Source organism: Pristiophorus japonicus, chromosome 15, assembly GCF_044704955.1.
Source record: "Pristiophorus japonicus isolate sPriJap1 chromosome 15, sPriJap1.hap1, whole genome shotgun sequence".
In the NCBI taxonomy this organism is placed as follows: Eukaryota; Metazoa; Chordata; class Chondrichthyes; family Pristiophoridae; genus Pristiophorus; species Pristiophorus japonicus.
This window is the reverse complement of record NC_091991.1, coordinates 113,512,414-113,530,662: the sequence shown is the minus strand read 5'-3', so window position 1 is coordinate 113,530,662 and position 18,249 is coordinate 113,512,414. Positions and strand designations below refer to the sequence as shown.

General features: G+C 50.8%; 2 protein-coding genes across 4 annotated transcripts in view; one reads left to right on the top strand and one right to left on the bottom strand.

Annotated features, from left to right (window-relative positions):
• The window catches only part of glis2b (GLIS family zinc finger 2b), a 364,253-nt gene that overhangs the window by 71,382 nt on the left and 274,622 nt on the right, over positions 1-18,249 (top strand). The gene's annotated exons all lie outside the window — the stretch shown is intronic.
• srl (sarcalumenin) overlaps positions 1-18,249 on the bottom strand; it is a 153,664-nt gene that overhangs the window by 34,479 nt on the left and 100,936 nt on the right. Inside the window, exon 5 of the mRNA XM_070901739.1 lies at positions 10,385-10,417. Within this exon, the coding sequence (XP_070757840.1) occupies positions 10,385-10,417 (33 nt within the window). The remainder of the gene's footprint in view (positions 1-10,384; positions 10,418-18,249) is intronic.

Sequence of the window (18,249 nt, the reverse complement as noted above, 5' to 3'; positions counted from 1 at the left end):
CAGATTTGTCCATTGGTAAGTTTAACTACCAGAATCCTATTTCCCTCTTTGGCAATCACAGTGTCTGCAAGCCATTTGGGCCCTGCAGCGTAGTTGAGGACAAAAACAGGATCATTTACATCAATACATCGCGCCGTCGCATTCCTGTCATGGTAGTCATATTGTGGCTGGCGCCTGCTCTCGACTATTTCTTTCATGGTGGGGTGTATAAGGGATAGCCGGGTTTTGAGCGTCCTTTTCATTAGCAGCTCTGCGGGTGGAACCCCTGTGAGCGAGTGTAGTTGGGATCTATAGGCCAACAGGAGGCGTGATAAGTGGGTTTGTAGGGAACCCCCTTGGATTCTGAGCATCCCCTGTTTGATTATCTGCACTGCTCGTTCTGCCAGGCCGTTTGAGGCTGGCTTGAACGGTGCCGTTCTGACATGGTTAATTCCATTGCCTGCCATGAAGTCCTGGAATTCAGTGCTTGTGAAGCACGGGCCATTGTCGTTGACCAAGACATCCGGTTGACCGTGGGCGACGAACATTGCCGTAGACTTTCTACCGTGGCAGCGGCTGTGCTTGAATTTAAAATGACACACTCGATCCATTTGGAGTAGGCGTCTACTACAACCAAAAACATTTTTTCCATGAAAGGACCTGCGTAGTCCACATGGATGCGTGACCAAGGCTTGGGGCTAAGGGGGGCTTCCCTGGGCGCATTGCCCAGCTGGGCACACGTGTTGCACCTGCGAACACAAAGTTCCAGATCTGCATCTATTCCTGGCCACCAAACGTGTGACCTGGCAATTGCCTTCATCATGACAATGCCCGGGTGCTCATTGCGGAGTTCTCTGATGAACACCTCTCTGCCCATCTGAGGCATGACTACGCGGTTTCCCCACAGTAGGCAATTGACCTGAATCGAGAGTTCATCCCTGCGCCTGTGAAATGGTTTAAATTCCTCAGGGCATGCCCTGTACGTGGCTGCCCAGTCCACATTCAGGACACATTTCTTGACTAGAGACAATAGCGGGTCTCTATTTGTCCAGACTTTAAACTGATGGGCTGTCACGGGTGAGCCTTCGCTTCCGAAAGCTTCAACAGCCATGACCCATCTCAGCAGCATGCTCGGTAGCCCCCTCAGTGGTGGCTAGTGGGAGCCTGCTGAGTGCATCGGCGCAGTTTTCGGTGCCCGGTCTGTGCCAAATTGTATAGTCATAGGCGGTTAACGTGAGTGCCCACCTCTGTATGCGGGCCGATGCGTTTGCATTTATGGCCTTGTTGTCGGCCAAAAGGGACGTTAGGGGTTTATGATCTGTCTCCAGCTCAAATTTCCTGCCAAACAGGTACTGGTGCATTTTCTTTACAGCATATACACATGCGAGCGCCTCCTTTTCTACCATCCCGTAACCCCTTTCTGCCTGGGACAGACTCCTGGAGGCATAAGCTACCGGCTGTAACTGACCCTTGACATTGACATGCTGCAACACAAACCCGACACCATAGGACGACGCATCGCACGTTAACACAAGTTTCTTACATGGGTCGTATAGTGTGAACAGAGTGTTGGAACATAACAAATTGCGTGCTCTATTAAAAGCCCTTTCCTGCTGTCCCCCCAGACCCATTCGCGACCTTTGCGTAGGAGCACATGTAGCGGCTCTAGCAGCGTGCTCAATTTGGGAAGAAAGTTACCAAAATAGTTCAGGAGCCCCAGGAACGAACGCAGCTCCGTCGTGTTACGGGATCTGGCTGCTCTCTGGATCGCTTCCGTCTTGGACACAGTAGGGCTCATCCCGTCTGCTGCTACCCTCATCCCCAGAAATTCTACCTCTGGAGCTAGGAAGACGCACTTCGCCTTTTTCAGTCGCAGCCCTACCCGGTCCAGTCTGCGTAACACCTCCTCCAGGTTGTGGAGGTGTTCTTCAGTATCGTAACCCGTGATGAGAATGTTGTCCTGAAAAACCACCGTCCCTGGAATCGACTTGAGGAGGCTTTCCATATTTCGTTGGAAGATCGCGGCGGCCGAGCGAATCCAGAACGGACATCTGTTATACTCAAACAACCTCTTGTGTGTCGTGATGGTGGTCAGCTTCTTCGACTCACTCTCCAGCTCCTGGGTCATGTAAGCTGAGGTCAGGTCCAATTTTGAAAAAGGTTTGCGTCGCAAAGAGGTCCCCCGTTCTCGGTAGCGGGTACTGGTCTTGGAGTGACACTCGATTGATGGTGGCCTTGTAGTCACCACATATACTGACCGACCCATCTGCCTTGAGCACCGGCACGATTGGGCTCGCCCAGTCACTGAATTCGACTGGCGAGATGATGCCTTCCCTCAGCAGGTGGTCCAATTTGCCTTCTATCTTTTCCCGCATCACGTACGGCACCGCTCTGGCCTTGTGATGTACTGGCCTGGCGTCCGGGTTTATGTGAATCACTACCTTGGCCCCCATGAAAGTGCCAATGCCGGTTTGAAATAATGAGTCAAATTTGTCCAGGATCTGTGAGCATGATACTCGCTCCACAGAGGAAATTGCATTGACATCGCCCCATTTCCAGTTCATGACAGCAAGCCAACTCCTCCCCAGTAGTGCGGGACCATCCCCTGGGACAATCCAGAGTGGCAACCTGTTCTCCGAATCTTTGTGGGTTACAACTACCGTGGTGCTGCCAAGCACCGGAATGATCTGCTTTGTGTAAGTTCGTAGCTGTGCGTCAATCGGCGATAATTTTGGCCTCCTGGCCTTGGACGTCCACAAATTTTTGAACTGTTTGATACCCATCAGGGACTGGCTGGCCCCCATGTCTAGCTCCATTGATACTGGGATGCCATTGAGGAGCACTTTCATCATTATCGGTGGCGTCCTGGTGTATGAACTGTATACGTGCTCCACATGAACTCGCTGAACTTCAGCTTCCAGCGATTTCCCCCAGCGTTCACTTCTGCAATTTCTGCAGGTATTTTGCATCTCTGCAAACTCCGGCTGAGTGTGTGCCTCCACGCCTCCAACATGAGCTGTTGTTGGAAACAAAAGGTCATTGCCAGTCGATCGTCCCTGACTGCCCCTGTGACTGTCCTTGAATGCGCCATTAACAGGTGTTGATGGCCCCATTACTGGCCGCATTGTCCCTTGCAATGGCGTGAATCGCCGTTCAGCTTGCCATTGTCTCTGTCGAACTCCCCCTCTGGGTTCGACTACATGTTGGGGCATGCCCGATTGCCCTTGTCTGCCTGGAGAACTGTGTGCTGCTTTAACAATGTTGAATCTCTGTCCCAACCATTCCTTAACACAGTACCTCTCGTCTGTTCTGCTAGTGGCCATGCTCGCGTGGTTTAAATCCCAGTTTCTCGTCGCCATTGATACGTCCTTACTATACAGTATAAATGCACACGGGTCCCATGCTTGAGAGAAGGTCAGTCTGTGACCTGTCCTTTATTCCTTAGCACTCAAGTGATGAAGGTGGGTGGAGCTTCCCCTTTTATACCTGAAGGTCCAGGTTAGGAGTGTCTCCCACCTAGTGGTCATTGTTCTCACAGTGTACAACTTAGGTCAGATTATACATGAGTTACAATGCTGGTTGAATACATGACAATCTCCCCTGCCCCAATCTCTATCTCTCCCCCCCTGGTCTCTCCCTCTTCCCCCGGTCTCTCCCTCTTCCCCCGGTCTCTCTCTCTCTTCCCCCAGTCTCTCTCTCTATCTTCCCCCAGTCTCTCTCTCTATCTTCCCCCAGTCTCTCCCTCTTCCCCCAGTCTCTCCCTCTTCCCCCAGTCTCTCTCTCTCTTCCCCCAGTCTCTCCCTCTTCCCCCAGTCTCTCTCCCTCTTCCCCCGGTCTCTCTCTCTCTCCCCCCGGTCTCTCCCTCTTACCCCGGTCTCTCCCTCTTACCCCGGTCTCTCCCTCTTACCCCGGTCTCTCCCTCTTACCCCGGTCTCTCCCTCTTACCCCGGTCTCTCCCTCTTCCCCCAGACACTCTCTCTCTCCCCCCGGTCTCTCCCTCTTACGCCTGTCTCTCCCTCTTACCCCGGTCTCTCTCTCTCCCCCCAGTCTCTCCCTCTTACCCCGGTCTCTCCCTCTTCCCCCAGTCTCTCCCTCTTCCCCCAGTCTCTCTCTCTCTTCCCCCAGTCTCTCCCTCTTCCCCCAGTCTCTCTCCCTCTTCCCCCGGTCTCTCTCTCTCTCCCCCCGGTCTCTCCCTCTTACCCCGGTCTCTCCCTCTTCCCCCAGACACTCTCTCTCTCCCCCCGGTCTCTCCCTCTTACCCCTGTCTCTCCCTCTTACCCCGGTCTCTCTCTCTCCCCCCAGTCTCTCCCTCTTACCCCAGTCTCTCCCTCTTCCCCCAGTCTCTCCCTCTTCCCCCAGTCTCTCTCTCTCTTCCCCCAGTCTCTCTCCCTCTTCCCCCAGTCTCTCTCCCTCTTCCCCCGGTCTCTCTCTCTCTCCCCCCGGTCTCTCCCTCTTACCCCGGTCTCTCCCTCTTACCCCGGTCTCTCCCTCTTCCTCCAGACACTCTCTCTCTCCCCCCGGTCTCTCCCTCTTACCCCTGTCTCTCCCTCTTCCCCCAGTCTCTCTCTACCACCAGTCACTCTCTCTCTCTTCCCCTAGTCTCTCTCTCTCTTCCCCCAGTCTCTCTCTCTCTTCCCCCAGTCTCTCTCTCTCTTCCCCCAGTCTCTCTCTCTCCCTCCCACCCCAGTCCCTCTCTCTCTCCCGCTCCAGTCCCTCCCTCTTCCCCTAGTCTCTCTCAATCTTCCCCCAGTCTCTCTCTCTTCCCCCAGTCTCTCTCTCTCTTCCCCCAGTCTCTCTCTCTCCCTCCCACCCCAGTCCCTCTCTCTCTCCCGCTCCAGTCCCTCCCTCTTCCCCCAGTCTCTCCCTCTTCCCCCAGTCTCTCCCTCTTCCCCCAGTCTCTCTCTACCACCAGTCACTCTCTCTCTCTTCCCCTAGTCTCTCTCTCTCTTCCCCCAGTCTCTCTCTCTCTTCCCCCAGTCTCTCTCTCTCTTCCCCCAGTCTCTCTCTCTCCCTCCCACCCCAGTCCCTCTCTCTCTCCCGCTCCAGTCCCTCCCTCTTCCCCCAGTCTCTCCCTCTTCCCCCGGTCTCTCTCTCTCTTCCCCCAGTCTCTCTCTCTATCTTCCCCCAGTCTCTCTCTCTATCTTCCCCCAGTCTCTCCCTCTTCCCCCAGTCCCTCCCTCTTCCCCCAGTCTCTCCCTCTTCCCCCGGTCTCTCTCTCTCTTCCCCCAGTCTCTCTCTCTATCTTCCCCCAGTCTCTCTCTCTATCTTCCCCCAGTCTCTCTCTCTATCTTCCCCCAGTCTCTCCCTCTTCCCCCAGTCTCTCCCTCTTCCCCCAGTCTCTCTCTCTCTTCCCCCAGTCTCTCCCTCTTCCCCCAGTCTCTCTCCCTCTTCCCCCGGTCTCTCTCTCTCTCCCCCCGGTCTCTCCCTCTTACCCCGGTCTCTCCCTCTCCCCCCGGTCTCTCCCTCTTACGCCTGTCTCTCCCTCTTACCCCGGTCTCTCTCTCTCCCCCCAGTCTCTCCCTCTTACCCCGGTCTCTCCCTCTTCCCCCAGTCTCTCCCTCTTCCCCCAGTCTCTCTCTCTCTTCCCCCAGTCTCTCCCTCTTCCCCCAGTCTCTCTCCCTCTTCCCCCGGTCTCTCTCTCTCTCCCCCCGGTCTCTCCCTCTTACCCCAGTCTCTCCCTCTTCCCCCAGTCTCTCTCCCTCTTCCCCCGGTCTCTCTCTCTCTCCCCCCGGTCTCTCCCTCTTACCCCGGTCTCTCCCTCTTACCCCGGTCTCTCCCTCTTACCCCGGTCTCTCCCTCTTACCCCGGTCTCTCCCTCTTACCCCAGTCTCTCCCTCTTCCCCCAGACACTCTCTCTCTCCCCCCGGTCTCTCCCTCTTACCCCTGTCTCTCCCTCTTCCCCCAGTCTCTCTCTACCACCAGTCACTCTCTCTCTCTTCCCCTAGTCTCTCTCTCTCTTCCCCCAGTCTCTCTCTCTCTTCCCCCAGTCTCTCTCTCTCTTCCCCCAGTCTCTCTCTCTCCCTCCCACCCCAGTCCCTCTCTCTCTCCCGCTCCAGTCCCTCCCTCTTCCCCCAGTCTCTCCCTCTTCCCCCAGTCTCTTTCCCTCCCGCCCCAGTCTCTCGTCCTGTTGTCCAGTCTCTCTCCCGTCCGCCCCAGTCTTTATTCCCCCCCCCCCGCCAGTCCCACCCTCTCCCCACGCCGCCCCCAGTCTCTCACTCTCTCTTAACCCCACCGTCTCTTTCTCATTCACCCCAGTCTCTCTCTCTTACCCACCCCACCCCCCCTGGTCACTCTTTACAACCCCTGCCCCCACCTAAAGTCTCTCTCGCTCTCTCTCCTTCCCCAGTCTCTCTCTCTCACTCTCCAGTCTCTCTCTCTTCCCCCCCAGGTCTTTCTCTCTTCCACCCCCGGTCTCTCAGTCTTCCCCACCCCACAGTCTCTTCCCCCCACCCCAGTCTCTTCCCCCCACCCCAGTCTCTCTCCCTCTCCCGTCCCAGTCTCTCTCCCTCTCCCGTCCCAGTCTCTCTCCCTCTCCCGTCCCGGTCTCTCTCCCTCTCCCATCCCAGTCTCTCTCCCTCTCCCGCCCGGTCTCTCTCCCTCTCCCGCCCCGGTCTCTCTCCCTCTCCCGCCCCGGTCCCTCTCCCGCCCCGGTCTCTCTCCCTCTCCCGCCCCAGTCTCTCTACCTCTCCCGCCCCAGTCTCTCTCTCCCTCTCCCGCCCCAGTCTCTCTCTCCCTCTCCCACCCCAGTCTCTCTCTCTCTCTCTCTCTCCTGCCCCAGTCTCTCTCCCTCTCCCGTCCCGGTCTCTCTCCCTCCCGCCCCGGTCTCTCTCCCTCTCCCGCCCCGGTCTCTCCCTCTCCCGCCCCGGTCTCTCTCCCTCTCCCGCCCCGGTCTCTCTCCCTCTCCCGCCCCGGTCTCTCTCTCCCTCTCCCGCCCCAGTCTCTCTCTCCCTCTCCCGCCCCAGTCTCTCTCTCCCTCTCCCGCCCCGGTCTCTCTCCCTCTCCCGCCCCAGTCTCTCTCTCCCTCTCCCGCCCCGGTCTCTCTCTCCCTCTCCCGCCCCGGTCTCTCTCTCCCTCTCCCACCCCAGTCTCTCTCCCTCTCCCGCCCCGGTCTCTCTCCCTCTCCCGTCCCGGTCTCTCTCCCTCTCCCGCCCCGGTCTGTCTCCCACTCCCGCCCCGGTCTGTCTCCCTCTCCCGCCCCGTTCTCTCTCCCTCTCCCGTCCCGGTCTGTCTCCCTCTCCCGTCCCGGTCTGTCTCCCTCTCCCGCCCCGGTCTCTCTCCCTCTCCCGCCCCGGTCTCTCTCCCTCTCCTGCCCCGGTCCCTCCCCTTCCCGCCCTCTCCCCCAGTCCCTCCTGCCCCAGTTCTCTCTCCCAGAGAGAAGGGAGCTTGGGGAGAGGCGGGGGGGGGGAGGTGCAGGGAGACACTTTTGGGGGGAGAATCGTAGGGGAGAGATCGAACTCAGAGACGGATCACATTCTTCCAACCCCCTGGTGCGTGCAAGCTCGATGTATGTGTTACAAGGGACATCATTGGAGTGGATGAAATCCAGAAGTCACGACACTGTCACTAATCACTTCATACCCAATAAACCTGTTAACAATCCGCTCACAATGCCCCATGTATGGCGGGGGGAGATGGTGGGTAAGGTTTTGCGCTTGGGTAAGTGACTTCGGTTGTGGGAGGCAGCACTTGCGCTGGATTAAGGGACTTTAGCTGGCGGAGGCAGCACTTGCGCTGGATTAAGGGACTTTAGCTGGCGGAGGCAGCACTTGCGCTGGGGTAATGGACATCGGCTTGAACTTGGTGGCCTTTGGGGAGATCTATCCTCTGTGACTTCTGAAGTCAAAATGGATCGAATTACAAATTGGAAAGTCATTCAGAATTTGGATTGGGTGGTTCCAGTTACACATTCCAGAGGAATTTCAGGGTGTGGCTTACCAATCAGCAATAGCTCAGGTGAAAATGGAGAGCCAATTAGAGAGACAGCTTCCTTTCAGTTAGTACAAATAGGCGCAGCCTTTTTATATATGGAGGCAATTTTCTGAGTTTTTGCTTCCAGCAGGAAGCTTCTCTACCCTGCTGTGCTTACAAGCTCATGTCCTGAGTGGCGAGGCAAACTCAGAAACCAGTCCTGTAAAGCTCTATTTAGAGAAATATTGGGAATTTCCTGCGTTTATGTTTATCATGAAAGTAAAGTCAGTGTTCATATACGACATGTCAGTATTTTCAAACGTGGAAAATTTCCTAGCTGACCCTCAATTGTTAAAGGGTCATCGGACCAAACTAGAGAGCAGCATACTCCAATATTTTATCTTTCTAAAAGAAAACGCCACGGGGGATTTTCCTGGATCTGCGCCCGATATCACTGGATCAGCTGAACAAAGCAAGTGGGAAATTGGGCAGGTTCCTTTAAAGGCTGTGCTCCGACCCATTCGATTTTGCAAAATTTGCTGCAGTGAGTCAATCCAGAGCACTTGGGTGCAGACCCAGGAAAATCTCCTTTAACATGTTTTAGTACAGATACGACGGAATACAGCCGTCTATGGCCGCACCGATTGGGAAAAGTGTTGACTAGTTTCTTGCTAATGCGCTCAGTGCGATTCCAGCTCACATGTCAGATGCTTGCACACAGCCCCCAGAGACTGAGCCAGAAAGTGACAGCGCACTTACACACGAACATCTAGGGGTAACACTGAATAAAAGACTGAGGGACCGTGCACATTACCTGTCAGCTGCTGCTAAGTGAGCATTAGTAAACACTGCATCGAATCCATATCACACTATCAGAACATGGATTTAACACTGAGCTTTATATATTTTTGATCCCAATTGCTTCCAACCTTGGGTAAAGGTACTTAGAAGGGGTGAAGCATTTATTCACAGGGCTGCTGCCTCTTCCACACGTTCTTGATGCATTGCTACAGCTGAAATTCAACTTCTAATTTTTTTTGTATCGGTGAGTCAGTAATAATGCAACTTGTTCCACTTTTTGTCATCCATTGTCAGCATCAAACACTCATGTACAATACAGGTTAGATAGAGAGTAAAGCTCTCTGTACACTGTCCCATCAGACACTCCCAGGGCAGTTACAGTACAGTTTAGATCACGCTACACTGTCCCGCCAAACACTTCCAGGGCAGATATAGCATGGATTAGATACAGAGTAAAGCTCCCTCTACACTGTCCCATCAAACACTCCCAGGGCAGGTACAGCACAGGTTAGATACAGGGCAAAGCTCCCTCTACATTATCCCATCAAACACTCCCAGGGCAGGTACAGCATGGGTTAAATATAGAGTAAAGCTCTCTCTACACTATCCTATCAAACACTCCCAGGGCAGTTACAAATTGAGTTAGATACAAGCTAAAGCTCACTCTACAGTGTCCCATCAAACATTCCCAGGACAGGAACACCATGGATTAGATACAGAGTAAAGCTCCCTTTACACTGTCCCATCAAACATTTCCAGGGCAGGTACAGCACGGGTTAGATACAGAGTAAAGCTCCCTCTACACTGTCCCATCAAACACTCCCAGGGCAGGTACAGCACGGATTAGGTACAAATTAAAGCTCCCCATACATTTCCTGACAATTTGCCTCCCCTTGCATCTCACTAGATTGGTGTGATATTTCTGTTTCCTAAATCAGCCACCCTTATGGATCCCCAGTGAGCTTCCCAGCCTCAACCAGATAGGGGACAGCTCAGTATACACCACTTACTTTATCGTGCAGATTCTGGTTAGTTGTACAATTCCAATTTACAGTTTACAGCCCCATAGCAACATCTGCGATCCTCTGCCTATCGGACCAAGTTACGTGAAGCCAGTGGCAAAGTTGCTATAAACTGGGTTTTGCTTTAATAATTGAAGTTTTGTTATTGGGATCCGGTAGCTTGTTAATCTATTTCCAATAACTTGATTCTTGGGCCAGTATAAAATGGCTGCTTACATTTACACAACAACAACAGATTGGGGTAAAAACAAGTCCTAATTTGACAGTCAGGCTTTGTTGGTGGCAGTCTGTGTGTATTCACCAAGTGTTGGCAGTTAACTGCAGTTACTCAGTATTCTGAGATTTCAATCCAATTCTTCCATGTTATTCAACTATTGGCCAAAACATCAAAGTAGCTTCTAAGGCCCTGCGTACTTTCTGAGGTTCGTAGGGACCTCTGAGCATGAATGTCAGTGGAACTGACAGACAAACAGACACTGAGTAACCTGAAAATGTGATAGATGGAGCCTGATTTAAGCAGAAGCCATTGACTGCCAAAGAATTATGGTCTGGCCACCTTCCAGTGGCAGTTCTCCAACCGAGATGCATGCTTGCTCAATTGCGTTACTGCCTTCAGTTCCGTAACAGTTAGAAGGTTGGGCTTGAGCATGCAAGAGGCAGATAATGTTACCAACCTTGGAATGAGTTCATGGAGCGTCCTGGGTAGGCTGTTAGATGGGAGGGGAAGAAAAAGGCAGAGTGAGTGGAGTCAAGCAAAGGGAAAGAAATGAAATCAATGAAGAGAGAGGAGAGGCAGAAATGGTGATAACAAAGTCCTGAACAAATACATGGAAGGTGGAAACTCGGAGACATTTAAACATGTTATTCCTTTCTACGTGCAAGATTTGTGTTTTTATCGGACGGGTGGGGTCGGCATAAAGTGGCCAGAAAACTGTCCCATCTTGTCAGTGTGCAGCTTGAGAGATTTTAACTCCCAGGCCTCATCTGTGGAACCTCGGTCAGACTCTGCCCCCACCCTGAAACTGGCAGGAAGTGGCAGCAGGCTGGAGCGCAATGTAATGCGGAGGCCACCACTGGGGACCAAAGGAGTGGCACTTGGGTAAGATGCAGGGAGGTGTTTCTGGAGGTCCTTGTGGATGGGGCTGGGAGGGGCACAGGACCCTGGGGAAGGGAAGGCCTGAGCTCATAGGGCTTGGAGGAGAAATCCCATTCCTCATGGATCCACAAAGAAAGTTTTTAAAAAAGTAGAAGTCGGGCTTGAATCAACTTCTCATTGGAATGCTCTGGCGGGAAAGCCACAACCGCTTCTCCACCCATGCTTCAGGTTAAAACAGCAGTCAGGCCCCAATGTCATCGTAGCTCAAGCGGCATCTTTAAAGAAGGACCCTGCTGGTTTACAGTGGGTGTCCCTCTCGCCTGCTCAAAAGAGCAAGTTAAAATTGGAACCTGGAGGATTGGTGCGGGACATCAGCAGGTGAATGACATGGATGATTTTAACTGCCCGTTGGTTTCCGTCGATTGGGCAGGGTTAAAATCGCCCAAGTAGAATCGGAGACGTCCACGGACAGTTGAGACTAGACATTAAAAAGTCGATAATATCGCCCATGCACCCTGAGTACTACTTTGTGCCTGAGGCCACACGCACAGAGCAATACAAGAGGAAAGTGCCTGACACACACAGCTCATCAATGCTCACTGGCACTGTACACATGCGCCGAAGGGGAAAATGTTAAAATATTCTTCCTGGGTGGCCCTGACTTTCTACAAGGGCAAGTTACTTGTAGCTGTGCTGCCAGATAAGGCCGGGTTTGCTCATGTGTCATTCTCCTTCCCCAATATGGCCAACCCCCATTTACCCCCAGCAGACCTGGTGCTGTTCCAACACATCGTGAGCAACCCGTTGGGAGGGACATTTACATATTCAAATGAGCTGATACTGTTTTATCATGCAAAGTCTACTTATCTGGACGTAAGCGGAGCCAGAACTTGATTCACAGTGGCCCTGGTGCAAATGCGCAAGGTGCACATTATTGTTCCTTACATGTCATAGAATGTTTAACTGTCGAAGGCATCACATTGTCAAGCCGCATGCAGTTCTCTCCATGCATGCACATTCCAGAAATAGTCACTTGATAGTGACTAGGAGTAGGAACGTTAACTGATATCTCCCGCCCCCTACAGAAATTATACAAAATGCCTAAATTGGTCAGCTTGTGTTTTATACATGTATATTAAAATTTTGTGTACCAGCACATTTCCTGTTCTCAGTGTTCTTATGTCAACATTTATACTGGCAATTTTCCGATGTAAACCATTCCCTGTAACAATTCAGCCACGAGAGCCCATGAGTTTCTCATAGTCTCTCAAACAACTCCAACAGCCATTTTGTTTATCTCCAATTCTCGGGTGTTTTGCCGGTTTTACAGGTATTTAAAATTCAGTTTTCAGGTTTTCCACCAATAAAGGAGGCACCGAGGGTGCCCTTGCCTATTGTGTCTCAAAATAGCTGAATGATCCTTCAGGATCATTGCCTCACCAAGACAGCACTTATGATTGTATCAATAATGAAAATAAATTACATTAGCAAGATCTAATACAGAGTCAGTTTCATTTTTGACATAGTTAGTTGTATAATTGAAGCCCTGGCCTTACACTGACCCACACGGACTGCAGCTGTTCAAGAAGGCGGCTCAACACCACCTTCTCAAGGGCAATTAGGGATGGATAATAAATGTTGGCCTTGCCAGTGACGCCCACATCCCATGAACAAAAGAAAACTTAGAATGTAGATTTTACAATGTTTTTCATCCCTGTACACCCCTGGTGGCAGGTCAACAGCATGGTATGATTAACTTTTTAATTTTGCCCCTTTTTTTGTGACCTCCTCTCCTGAAACCATCACAGCCCAACTGCTCCTCCAATATCCATACAGGTGCATTTTCCAACAAGTGCCATTGTAAAATAGTAAGGAGCAGGAACCCTGGCTAATTACCGCCTGCCTTCCTAGCCTAACCATACTGAGACAACCGTAGTTCCCGTACTGTCACCGACTGATAGCAGCAAGCTCAACACCAGCCGAGGGATCTTCCTGGCCAGTGCCACCTCACCCAGTGCATTCATCCACACAAGCCATTAGGGGACCTGTGTCATTCCCAATCTTCACTTTGATTTTGAAAACCCTTCAGGTTCTGTAGCAGGACGGTTAGATTAACAATTTCAGTTCTGAAAATGGTGATTTGTTACAGAGAGACAAGGGAGCTGATCGCAGGATCCAATAGCAAACATGAACTAGGGAGAGTATGAATCCGTGCATCAGGGATTGAGGCAAACATCTGTGTACCTCAGCACTTGTGCACACATCCCTCAATCATCATTGTCTGATTGCTGCTTTATAGTCAGATAACTCTGATTATAAAAACACAAGTCATTTGATTGCAAACATGAGTCAGGTTATTCTTGGACCTCCTCCCAGATCTAAACTGAAAATAAACAGGTTCACTGTTAATACTTTCATCTGTGAAAACCAGATCGCACTTATGGTTGGAACTGATGTTTTGCAGAATAAAATAAAATACAATTTACGGGCATAAACTCAATTCAACTTCAATGGCAAGCAGCACAGATCTACAGAGAGATTAACAAATAAAATTCTGCAACAGCTGTAAACCTGAAATAAAAAAGAAAAGTACGTCAGGAGAAACAGTAGAGGACGGATTAATGCTTCCTGTGCAGATCCTTCATCAGAACTGGAAACTGGGAAATAAATGTGCTTTTTTTATAGAACTGAGTAAAATGGGGGGTTGGGGGGCGGTGGGGGGGGGAATCGAGGCAGGACTGCTGCCCTCCTGTCATGACAAGCTGTGAGCTCACTGGGTAGCGCTCTTAACTGTGAGTCAGAAGGTTGTCGGTTCACGTTGCACTCAAGATTTGAGCACAAAATCCAGGCAGACACTTCAGTGCAGTACCGAGGGAGGTGCCATCTCTCGGATGAGATGTTAAACTGAGAGGTGTACGTAAAAGATCCTATTTTGAAGCAGAGCCTGGGAGTTCTCCCCAGTGTCCTGGCCAATATTTATTCCTCAACCAATACCTAAAAGAGATGATCTGATCATTATCACATTGCTGTTTGTGGGACCTCGCTGTGCATAAATTGGCTGCTGCGTTTCCGACATTACAACAGTGACTGCACTTCAGAAGTACTTAGAAACATAGAAACATAGAAAATGGGTGCAGGAGTAGGCCATTCGGCCCTTCTAGCCTGCACCGCCATTCAATGAGTTCATGGCTGAACATGCAACTTCAGTACCCCATTCCTGCTTTCTCACCATACCCCTTGATTCCCCTAGTAGTAAGGACTTCATCTAACTCCTTTTTGAATATATTTAGTGAATTGGCCTCAACAACTTTCTGTGGTAGAGAATTCCACAGGTTCACCACTCTCTGGGTGAAGAAATTCCTCCTCATCTCGGTCCTAAATGGCTTCCCCCTTATCCTTAGACTGTGTCCCCTGGTTCTGGACTTCCCCAACATTGGGAACATTCTTCCTGCATCTAACCTGTCTAACCCCGTCAGAATTTTAAACGTTTCTATGAGGTCCCCTCTCATTCTTCTGAACTCCAGTGAATACAAGCCCAGTTGATCCAGTCTTTCTTGATAGGTCAGTCCCGCCATCCCGGGAATCAGTCTGGTGAACCTTCGCTGCACTCCCTCAATAGCAAGAATGTCCTTCCTCAGGTTAGGAGACCAAAACTGTACACAATACTCCAGGTGTGGCCTCACCAAGGCCCTGTACAATTGTAGCAACACCTCCCTGCCCTTGTACTCAAATCCCCTCGCTATGAAGGCCAACATGCCATTTGCTTTCTTAACCGCCTGCTGTACCTGCATGCCAACCTTCAATGACTGATGTACCATGACACCCAGGTCTCTTTGCACCTCCCCTTTTCCTAATCTGTCACCATTCAGATAATAGTCTGTCTCTCTGTTTTTACCACCAAAGTGGATAACCTCACATTTATCCACATTATACTTCATCTGCCATGCATTTGCCCACTCACCTAACCTATCCAAGTCGCTCTGCAGCCTCATAGAATCCTCCTTGCAGCTCACACTGCCACCCAACTTAGTGTCATCCGCAAATTTGGAGATACTACATTTAATCCCCTCGTCTAAATCATTAATGTACAGTGTAAACAGCTGGGGCCCCAGCACAGAACCTTGCGGTACCCCACTAGTCACTGCCTGCCATTCTGAAAAGTCCCCATTTACTCCTACTCTTTGCTTCCTGTCGGACAATCAGTTCTCAATCCATGTCAGCACACTACCCCCAATCCCATGTGCTTTAACTTTGCACATTAATCTCTTGTGTGGGACCTTGTCGAAAGCCTTCTGAAAGTCCAAATATACCACATCAACTGGTTCTCCCTTGTCCACTCTACTGGAAACATCCTCAAAAAATTCCAGAAGATTTGTCAAGCATGATTTCCCTTTCACAAATCCATGCTGACTTGGACCTATCATATTACCTCTTTCCAAATGCACTGCTATGACATCCTTAATAATTGATTCCATCATTTTACCCACTACCGATGTCAGGCTGACCGGTCTGTAATTCCCTGTTTTCTCTCTCCCTCCTTTTTTAAAAAGTGGGGTTACATTGGCTACCCTCCACTCCATAGGAACTGATCCAGAGTCAATGGAATGTTGGAAAATGACTGTCAATGCATCCGCTATTTCCAAGGCCACCTCCTTAAGTACTCTGGGATGCAGTCCATCAGGCCCTGGGGATTTATCGGCCTTCAATCCCATCAATTTCCCCAACACAATTTCCCGACTAATAAGGATTTCCCTCAGTTCCTCCTCCTTACTAGACCCTCCGACCCCTTTTATATCCGGAAGGTTGTTTGTGTCCTCCTCAGTGAATACCGAACCAAAGTACTTGTTCAATTGGTCCGCCATTTCTTTGTTCCCCGTTATGACTTCCCCTGATTCTGACTGCAGGGGACCTACGTTTGTCTTTACTAACCTTTTTCTCTTTACATATCTATAGAAACTTTTGCAATCCGTCTTAATGTTCCCTGCAAGTTTCTTCTCATACTCCATTTTCCCTGCCCTAATCAAACCCTTTGTCCTCCTCTGCTGAGTTCTAAATTTCTCCCAGTCCCCGGGTTCGCTGCTATTTCTGGCCAATTTGTATGCCACTTCCTTGGCTTTAATGCTATCCCTGATTTCCCTTGATAGCCACGGTTGAGCCACCTTCCCTTTTTTATTTTTACGACAGACAGGAATGTACAATTGTTGTAGTTCATCCATGCGGTCTCTAAATGTCTGCCATTGCCCATTCACAGTCAACCCCTTCAGTATCATTCGCCAATCTATCCTAGCCAATTCACGCCTCATACCTTCAAAGTTACCCTTCTTTAAGTTCTGGACCATGGTCTCTGAATTAACCGTTTCATTCTCCATCCTAATGCAGAATTCCACCATATTATGGTCACTCTTCCCCAAGGGGCCTCACACAACGAGATTGCTAATTAATCCTCTCTCATTACACAACACCCAGTCTAAGATGGCCTCCCCCCTAGTTGGTTCCTCGACATATTGGTCTAAAAAACCATCCCTTATGCACTCCAGGAAATCCTCCTCTACCGTATTGCTTCCAGTTTGGTTAACCCAATCTATGTGCATATTAAAGTCACCCATTATAACTGCTGCACCTTTATTGCACGCACCCCTAATTTCATGTTTGATGCCCTCCCCAACATCACTACTACTGTTTGGAGGTCTGTACACAACTCCCACTAACGTTTTTTGTCCTTTGGTATTCTGCAGCTCTACCCATATAGATTCCACATCATCCAAGCTAATGTCCTTCCGAACTATTGCCTTAATTTGCTCCTTAACCAGCAATGCTACCCCACCTCCTTTTCCTTTTATTCTATCTTTCCTGAATGTTGAATACCCCTGGATGTTGAGTTCCCAGCCCTGATCATCCTGGAGCCACGTCTCCGTAATCCCAATCACATCATATTTGTTAACATCTATTTGCACAGTTAATTCATCCACTTTATTGCGGATACTCCTTGCATTAAGACACAAAGCCTTCAGGCTTGTTCTTTTAACACCCTTTGTCCTTTTAGAATTTTGCTGTACAGTGGCCCTTTTTGTTCTTTGCCTTGGGTTTCTCTGCCCTCCACTTTTCCTCATCTCCTTTCTGTCTTTTGCTTTTGCCTCCTTTTTGTTTCCCTCTGTCTCCCTGCATTGGTTCCCATCCCCCTGCCATATCAGTTTAAATCCTCCCCAACAGCACTAGCAAACACTCCCCCTAGGACATTGGTTCCGGTCCTGCCCAGGTGCAGACCGTCCGGTTTGTACTGGTCCCACCTCCCCCAGAACCGGTTCCAATGCCCTAGGAATTTGAATCCCTCCCTGTTGCACCACTGCTCAAGCCACGTATTCATCTGCGCTATCCTGCGATTCCTACTCTGACTATCACGTGGCACTGGTAGCAATCCCGAGATTACTACTTTTGAGGTCCTACTTTTTAATTTAGCTCCTAGCTCCTTAAATTCGTTTCGTAGGACCTCATCCCTTTTTTTACCTATGTCGTTGGTACCAATGTGCACCACGACAACTGGCTGTTCTCCCTCCCTTTTTAGAATGTCCTGCACCCGCTCCGAGACATCCTTGACCCTTGCACCAGGGAGGCAACATACCATCCTGGAGTCTCGGTTGCGGCCACAGAAACGCCTATCTATTCCCCTCACCATTGAATCCGCAATCACTATTGCTCTCCCACTCTTTTTCCTGCCCTCCTGTGCAGCAGAGCCAGCCATGGTGCCATGAACTTGGCTGCTGCTGCCCTCCCCTGATGAGTCATCCCCCTCAACAGTACCCAAAGCAGTGTATCTGTTTTGCAGGGGGATGACCACAGGGGACTCCTGCACTACCTTCCTTGCACTGCTCTTCCTGTTGGTCTTCCATTCCCTATCTGGCTGTGGACCCTTTCCCTGCGGTACGACCAACTCGCTACACGTGATACTCACGTCATTCTCAGCATCGTGGATGCTCCAGAGTGAATCCACCCTCAGCTCCAACTCCGCAACGCGGACCGTCAGGAGCTTGAGGTGGATACACTTCCCGCAGATGTAGTCGTCAGGGACACTGGTGTCGTCCCCGAGTTCCCACATGGTACAGGAGGAGCATAACACCCGACCGAGCTCTCCTGCCATGACTTAACCCTTACACTTAAATTGGCAACAACAATGTTAAAAGTTACTCACTGATATAGAAGAGAAAAAAGAAAAACTACTCACCAATCACCAGCCAATCACTTACCCTCTTGGCTGTGACGTCACCTTTTGATTTCTTTCTACTTCTTTTTTGCCTTCTCCCTGTAGCTGCACAAGTACGCCTTTTATAGGCCTCTCCACGCACCTCCGATGCTGCTCCCGACTGCCGCCGACGCTGGGCCCCGGACTCCCTGCTGTGCCTTTTATAGGCCTCTCCACGCACCTCCTCGACGCTGCTCCCGACTGCC